Source organism: Austrofundulus limnaeus, unplaced genomic scaffold (genome assembly GCF_001266775.1).
Source record: "Austrofundulus limnaeus strain Quisiro unplaced genomic scaffold, Austrofundulus_limnaeus-1.0 Scaffold767, whole genome shotgun sequence".
NCBI classification, from domain to species: domain Eukaryota; kingdom Metazoa; phylum Chordata; class Actinopteri; order Cyprinodontiformes; family Rivulidae; genus Austrofundulus; species Austrofundulus limnaeus.
The window spans coordinates 4,966-13,360 of NW_013953169.1; the positions used below are offsets into that span (position 1 = coordinate 4,966).

The 8,395-nt window shown below is 39.7% G+C and overlaps 1 protein-coding gene across 1 annotated transcript in view; it reads left to right on the top strand.

Annotated features, from left to right (window-relative positions):
• Window positions 1–8,395, top strand: part of LOC106532436 (copine-2) — a gene marked incomplete at its 5' end in the record, with an annotated part of 27,314 nt that overhangs the window by 4,104 nt on the left and 14,815 nt on the right. The window contains 1 exon segment of the mRNA XM_014028482.1: window positions 904–965. Within this exon segment, the coding sequence (XP_013883936.1) occupies window positions 904–965 (62 nt within the window).

Genomic DNA, 8,395 nt, shown 5'->3' on the forward strand with positions numbered 1-8,395 from the left:
ATGGATGAACAGATCAGTGGATGGATGATGGATGGATGGATGGATGATGGATGGATGAACAGATCAGTTGATGGATGATGGATGGATGGATGGATGATGGATGGATGATGGATGATGGATGGATGGATGGATGATGGATGGATGGATGGATGGATGGATGAACAGATCAGTGGATGGATGATGGATGGATGATGGATGGATGATGGATGGATGGATGAACAGATCAATAGATGGATGATGGATGGATGATGGATGGATGGATGATGGATGGATGAACAGATCAATAGATGGATGATGGATGGATGATGGATGGATGGATGATGGATGGATGATGGATGGATGGATGGATGAACAGATCAGTGGATGGATGATGGATGGATGATGGATGGATGGATGGATGAACAGATCAGTGGATGGATGAATAAATTTGTAAAATATCTTTCTGTTTCTAACATCTTGACTCTTGAGGAAAATGTTTTCTGATGAATCAGATCAAAGTTTTAAACGTCTCAATGAGGCGTCTCACACTAACGAGCCGTTAAAAACTAATTATTTCAGCTGCTTGGAGCTCTGCAGACGAGCCGAAACCGGAGCTCTTTAGCTGTTTGGTAATAAAGCTGTGTTCAAACCCAACGTTCATACGTTTTACTGAAGTTTTATTTCCTCCTGAACAAATCTGAGCAACAAATAATGAAAATGTTTCCATGTTTCATTAGATCTGCTGAGATGAAGCTGAGAGCTTCAGCAGCTTCAGCAGCTTCAGCAGCTTCAGCAGCTTCAGCAGCTTCAGCAGCTTCAGCAGCTTCAGCAGCTTCAGCAGCTTCAGCAGCTTCAGCTTCTGTTTCTCTCCTCTCCAGCCCTGCTGTAACGTAACTCAGACGAGGTGTAATCTGTCTTTCTTTCAGATTGCACACGACTACACGTTTCTGGATTACATCCTGGGAGGCTGCCAGCTCATGTTTACGGTGAGTGAGACTTTGATTTATTTATTTATTTAGTTTTTTTTCCCGCCTCTGCAGGGTCGCGGTAACGAGATGCACGTTTCTTCTCGCTCTGCTCTCGAAAAACGGATTCAGATTTTCTATTTTCATTTCCTGAGCTTGCAGCTGGATCACAGTCATTTCCATACAGAGAGAGACGTGTGAGGGGGCGGGGCATGAGGGGGGAGGGTTAAACGAGAGCAGTAGATGAGTAATGAAGGTAAATAAAAAACTGTAATAAAAGTAGAACACGAGTGTTAGATTCTAACATGTGGTTTAAAAACAGGAGCAGGAGGGGGGGGGAGTGTCAGGGTTTATTTTCGTCTGCTGTCAGGAGGAACTCTGATGTCACCTTTTTGTTCAACTGACTGACAGAAAATCCTCGTCTCCAGCTGCCAGCCTGTCTCCCTGACTTTATTTTATTTTCAGTAATCCTGGGTGAAGACGACGGGTGGTTTAACCTGAAGGAAATCATTATAATAAATAAAATAAAATAAAAATAAAAACCTTTAATCTGTGATCGAAGCTCGACGTCATCAGAAAATTAAACTAAAACATTTCTTGTCAGTAAATCTGCAGTAAAACTTGAAGAACTGACACAACTGGACGTTTTAAAGCATTAAAGCCTTTTTTACGTCTTTTAATGCAATGTCATCATGTGACAAAAGCAGGGGCGGAGCTAGACTTTTTGCAAAGGGTGGCCGATGTGTTGATGGGGTGGGGGTCATATATATATAAAAAATAAACTAAAGCCAGGGTTTGAAAATTCAAGATGGCCACCACAGCCAAATTTAAATAGACCAATTCAGCTATTTTAAGCTAAACATGAGCTAAAATTTTGTCATAATAGCTAAGAATGATCAAAAAACATGCTGAATGCTAGTCATGCTAGTTTTACAAACAGCCTTTTCATTCTTTTTGGGACAAACAAAACTGAAAATTAGCATAGTAATAGCTAGAAACAATCTTTACAAAATTCTAAATGCTAATCAAAATGTCAAGCTGGTCATCACAGCTAACTCTGCTAATGCTGCTAACTCTGCCAACACTGCTAACTCTGCTAATGCTGCTAATGTTCGAAATACTGCTAACTCTGCTAACTCTGCTTATGCTCGTAATACTGTTATCGCTGCTAACTCTGCTAATGCTGCTAACTCTGCTAATGCTGCTTACTCTGCTAATGCTGCTAACTCTGCTAATGCTGCTAACTCTGCTAATGCTCGTAACTCTGTTATCACTAACTCTGCTAATGCTGCTAACTCTGCTAACTCTGCTCATGCTCGTAACACTGTTATCGCTGCTAACTCTGCTAATGCTGCTAACTCTGCTAACTCTGCTAATGCTCGTAACACTGTTATCGCTGCTAACTCTGCTAATGCTGCTAACTCTACCAACACCACTAACTTTGCTAATGCTGCTAACTCTGCTAATGATGCTAATGTTCCTAATGCTGCTAACTCTGCTAACTCTGCCAACACTGCTAACTCTGCTAATGCTGCTAACTCTGCTAATGCTCGTAACTCTGTTATCACTAACTCTGCTAATGCTGCTAACTCTGCTAACACTGCTAACTCTGTTAATGCTGCTAACTTTGCTAATGCTCACAACATTGTTATCGTTGCTAACTCTACCAATGTTGCTAACTTTTCCAATACTGCTAACTCTACTAACTTTGCTTATGTTTCTAACATTGCTAATGCTGCTAACGCTATTAGCGCTGCTAATTCTGCTACCGCTGCTGAAGATGAGATTTGAAATTGGAAATGTGTTCATTAAAACAAAAAAGGTAGCAGTGGACCAACATTTTGAAGTTCAACTCTTACAAGTTTGATGTCTTGTAGGAAAGTGTTAGCAGAGTTAGCAACATTAGCAATGTTAGCTGTGTTAGCAGAGTTAGCTGTGTTAGTTTTAGCTGCCTCATCAGCATTTTTGTTTTATGTAAATAAATCTTTTCTTTTGAGTCTTGTGGACTTGGGTTTAATGCACCAAGCTTTACAGACGTGACCTGGACTCAGTCAGCTGATGTGACCCAGGTGAGGGGGCGGGGCAAAGGAAGTAACTCCAGATATCTGCAGTGATCTGATTGTCGTCCATGTTTGATCATCAGCTGCCCCACTCGTGCGAGCGTGCACACCACGCGCATGTTCACTGCCACCCAGACCGTCTCACTCTCAGCCTGTTTTTTTTTTTTTGTCACCTTTGTGTTGAAAACGAGCCTTTAAAGCACCGAGGATTGTTGTTGTTGCCATGGTGATGCTTTGTGAAGATGTAAAAAGAAAATCACACGCGTGGAAAACAGGTTTAAAGTAGGATGAAGCGTCGTGTGTTCGGCAGGTTTGCTCTTTATTCAGATGAAACCGTTAAAATAAAAAATAAGAACCTGCGGATCAGACAGCGGTTATCTGAAAACGACAGGTACGCTGCGGCGCTTGTACAAAACAAAACATGTTGAAAATGTCTGTTTTTAAAAAAAAAACATTTTTATCAACTCACCACTAATGATGCTCTGACTCTATGAATCATCAGCTGCTGTAGAAAAAGCTTTTTGTGCCTCAGAAAAACAACCTTTCATCTATTTAAACAGCCATAAAAGGCGATTTTACTGCCCGTTGGTGTGTGTTTGTCTGTCTGTTAGCAAAATATCTCCCAAATCACTGGATGGATTTTGATGAAACTTGCAGGAGCTAATCTCTGGATGCAGAATTACATATGAATAATCTTTAGGGTTAGTCTGATTAAAGATGACTGCCGCAGCTGAGTGATTTTATCAAACACATAAATGGCTGTAAGTCAGTCAGTTTTACAGAATTTGAGCTAAAGCTTGGTTTGGTAGTAGCTGAGAATCATTCCCAACATGTACTCTGAGTTCTAACAGATTACATAAGATTTAAGCTTAAAACTTTGCCATAAAAAGCAGCATGCATTTCTTTAAGCAACACTTTAAAGTGTCAGTGACATCAAATTTTAGTAAAAAACATGAATGCATTTTTGGAAAGATAACATTGATAACATGTTGCAAAACAAATTTCACGTCGCTGAGATGAACGGTTGCTGAGATATTTACATGTGAAGAAACAGGAAGTGATGTCAAAGAGGAATGTCGGCATGTAAACAGAGCGATGTTACGAAAGCTAACAACACAGATATTTTTAGTCGCTATCAAAGAGAGACGAAGAAGAGTTAAAACTTAAATAATTTTGTTTTAATAAACAGAAACCAGCGAGTTTATTTATTGAGTTCCCCTTTGATGTCACTTCCTGTTTCACTTTGAGCCAAATTCAAAAGAAAATGGGCCAGTTATGTGACAAAATGAGTAAAATCATGTGTACTATGCATATTTTCTTAAGTATAAAGATGCTTTCTTTGACTTTTTGTGTTTGGAGGATTCGTCACAGGCTCTTTAATTAATGTTGTTGGGTCCTAATTAATAAAATGCTGAGCTGAGGCAGGTTTGCATTTACGAGCCAGCATGCATCCAAATCCAGGCTCCTGCAGACATTTAATCCCACACTTCTGCTCCTTGAACCCAACTCCTAAACAGAACATCTTCAGACCTAAAATAGCTTCTCTGTGGGTGATGTCATGGAGACGCTGCTCAGCCACAGATGTCTCCTCGCGCTCTCAACGCAGGCGGGTCCAGAAGAACAGGAAGCAACAGAAGGAGCCGTTCTGTGATGCTCAGGCAGTTTTAGTGAAACTTTAATCCTAATCTGCAGGAGGGGAATCCTCTCCTCCTCAGCTCGGTGGGAGACGGAGGAGAGACGGAGAGACAACCTGCCTCGGTTCAACAGCGTTGTTTCAGCTGAAGCAGGTTCACCTCTGAAGCTGCAGAGACAAAGAGTGAGATCTGTGAGTGATGAGCTTCTTCACTGAAGCATCAGCAAAATATCTGAAACACTCTGAAGCTTCAGAGGAAGTCCACTTCCTGGTCGCCTCAGACTCTGAGGCCTCCGCAGGCGTCATGTTCGAGCTGCTTGTCGTGTTCTCATTCAATCTGCTCGTGTTTTGAAATTATTAACGGCCCGAAGCGAAACAGGAAGTTGCGAACGCTGTCATCAGATCCACAGGCGTCACGCTAACGTGGTCTGTCAGCGGGACGAGCTCGCTCACAGTTCGCCCGTCAGATGTCAGTTTGGTGACAGGAACAGGGACATGGACACGTGGACTCCAGGAACAGGGGCGGAGCTAGGATTTTTTTTTACAGGGGGTGGACCAAGGGTGGCCAAGGTGGTTTTGTTTTAGAGGATGCAAGCAAATAAAGACTTCAAGATGGCCGCCGCAGCTAATTCCAAATGGCTTTAATTGAGCTGTTTTACAAAATATCGATCTGAAACTAGCTGAATGCTAGTCACAACCTATTATTCAGCCATGTTTTGACAGAAAAAGCTAAAGATGAGTGTAGAGGTAGCCAAAGAAGTCTTTACCCGCAAACTGCTAATTAAAAATTTAAGATGGCCACCACAACTAACTTTAAAAGACTTAAATTCAGCCTTTTTAAGATTTTAGAGATAAAATTTGTTGTGGAGTATCTAAGCATGATCACATGCTGATTGCCCATGCTAATCCCAAATTAAGCTAATCACGAATGCTAATTTTAGCTCTAATCCAGCTGTTTTTAAACACACAGCTGAAAATATAATTAGTCAATCAATCAATAATTTGAGGCGAGTAATTTCTTTCAGGCACATATTCTGAGAATTACTCAACAAAAAAAACTAAATACAAGAAGCAAAACCTGCAGGAAGAACAGAACAACTTCCAACTTTTCAACATAAAGAGCTGCCGTCCTTTTGTTAGCTAACTTTAGCTAACATTCATGAAACTGTTTGGCTTTAACGTGTATCCTTTTTTTTTTTTTTAGTTTTTGTAGTTTATCTTAAAGTTCAAAGTTTAGTTTAAAACAAAGGCAAGGAGAAGACACTTGTCTTTATTTTAAACAAAACTTTAATCTGAACTGAAGTAGCAGTAGCCCAGTAGATCAGCACATGGATCCTTCTACTTCCTGTCTGTTGACCAATAAGAGAGGAGCTAACCCATGAAGCTCCGCCCACCTTATTTGCATAATGAGACATAAATGGTAAAGTAAAAACAGGAGACAGAAGTGTAAAAACAACACATGGAAACAAAGGCTTGTGGGGAAAAAATATAAAAGATAATTAAATATAATCATTTAAGAGACAGATGAATGAACAAGTAAAAGGAAATATAAAAATGTATATTTTTAAAAACCGTAAAATGTAATGTATGTGCTAAAATACAGTATATACTTTATTAGAAAAATAAATATGAAGGTCAATTAAAGATAAAACGTGGTAAAGTTCTCCTTTTTTCATTTAATTGGTGCATTTTACTTGTATTTATTTATTTATTTATTGGTCCATTTCTATATTTCTGCTTTTGTTTCTAATTATGGTCGTTTCATTCCTCCGTATGAAACTGGGCTTTACTTAACAAAACAACAATGAAAAGAGTTTTTATTTATTTATTTATTTATTTATTTATTTATTTATTTATTTATTTATTTAAAGCCTCCTGCACCCTGGAACAGATTAGAACCAGAAGCAGCTCTCAGGTCAGGGTGACTCAGGCAGAGGAGTTATTGAGGATGTTGCTCCGGTCTCTGAAACGGGACTTTCAGTATAAACAATCCCAGACTGAATCCTCTGTTTGCTACAGGACGGAGCTAACCCTCAGGAGGACGGAGGACAAAGTGTCCACACCTGGACACAGTGAGACAGCAGCTTAAGTCTGTCAGTCCTCCTGATCCGTCAGGTCTCCCTTCAGTTTCTCCTTTCTGCCACACGTTTCCCATCTTTGCTCCTTTTTTTTTTGTCCTCGTTGAACCTGAGCATCGTTGTTTCGTAATCCTCCTCGTGGCTCCAAACGGACCCAGATCAAAGCAGACGGGTCAGAATAATCTTCTGGATGAGCTGCGAGGGGCTGAAGAGGTGGAGATATTTGGTGGGATTCTTGTCGGCTCACAAGCCGCCGCAGGAAACACCCTGTCACTGTAAATACATCGTGTTCCTGTGTGTGTGTGTGTGTGTGTGTGTGTGTGTGTGTGTGTGTTTCTGCTTATTGTGTAAAGATCAGCACAAGGTCACCTGCTTTTTTTAATCATTTTTCAAAATAAAACCTTTTTTTATGTTTTTTTTAATCCAAATGTTAAAAATACAGTTTTATTCTTGAACATCATGTTTGATTTCAGGTCAGTTCGTACCTTCAGCGTTGGTCACCTTGTACCCGGGGGTTATCAGGAGTTAATTTTTGTTCATTTTGTCCAGTCGCAGCAACTTTCTTCACAGGTCAACCATCTGGCACAGGGGTGCCCAAAGATTTTCCTTGAGAGGGCCAAAACTAAAAACCATTTCCCCTGAGGGCCAAAATTAAAACCAGTCTAAGTGGGGTGGGCCAAATGCAATAATATAATACACGAAATGCAAATACTTCTCAAGTAAAGTTGCATTTTTTTAAATTTAAGCTAGCAGCCATTGTGGTTGTCCATATTTTGTTTGCTTGGTTATTTTTCAGCCCATGAACATGGAGAAAATTCAATGTATGCTCGGGCAGCAAAGGCTCCTGAGTCTTTTCATAATTTTAAATTTTGAGTATATGTGGTCTTATAAGGTGTAAAAATCTAGATATGGACTTAAATCTAAGATAAATGTCTCTTGAAGTTACTTGTATTTTATATTTAATCTTAACACAATTCAAAGAAAGTCAGTACCATGAGTTAAGACTATCTGACTACAGCTCCTTGTACCTATAGTTGGACCAATTGTTGAAAAGACTTAAGTGTAAATTTAGTGTTTCTACATAAGACACATTACAATCTAGTAACAGGACAACTGGTGGTGGGCCAAATCAAATGGCTTGGCAGGCCAAATTTGGCCCACGGGCCACACTTTGGGCACCTCTGATCCAGCAGCTCTCTGTGACTCATCACTAAATCAGCACATTTTCCTGCTTTTTGGTTCCTGGGTTTGTTTTCCTAATCAGGATAACCCTTTAATATTTGATCTAAATCAGTTTTTAAGTCGTTCTAAAGAGGGATTTCTGATGTCATTTTAAAGAATCAAGAAGAAATATTAAAATTTACCAGCTGGAGAGAAACAGCGTTGCTAACTCGCAGAAAAATCAACACAAACTGAAGGTGTTTCTGCTTAAAATCAGTTTATTTTGCAGCTGCTGCTCAAAAAATGTCCTTCAGAATCTTTAAAGTGTCTGTGGCGTCAAAGTTCTGTAATAAAAATAAATGTATTTTTGGAAGGATAACACTCGCTGTGTTTCCACTGACCATGAAAATGAGCAAATTAGAGTTTCAAAAAAATTTGCTCAATGGAAACACGTCAATTTCGAAAAAAATTATGTTTTTCGACAAAATATTTTTGCACTAGGATGAGGTGGTTTTTCGG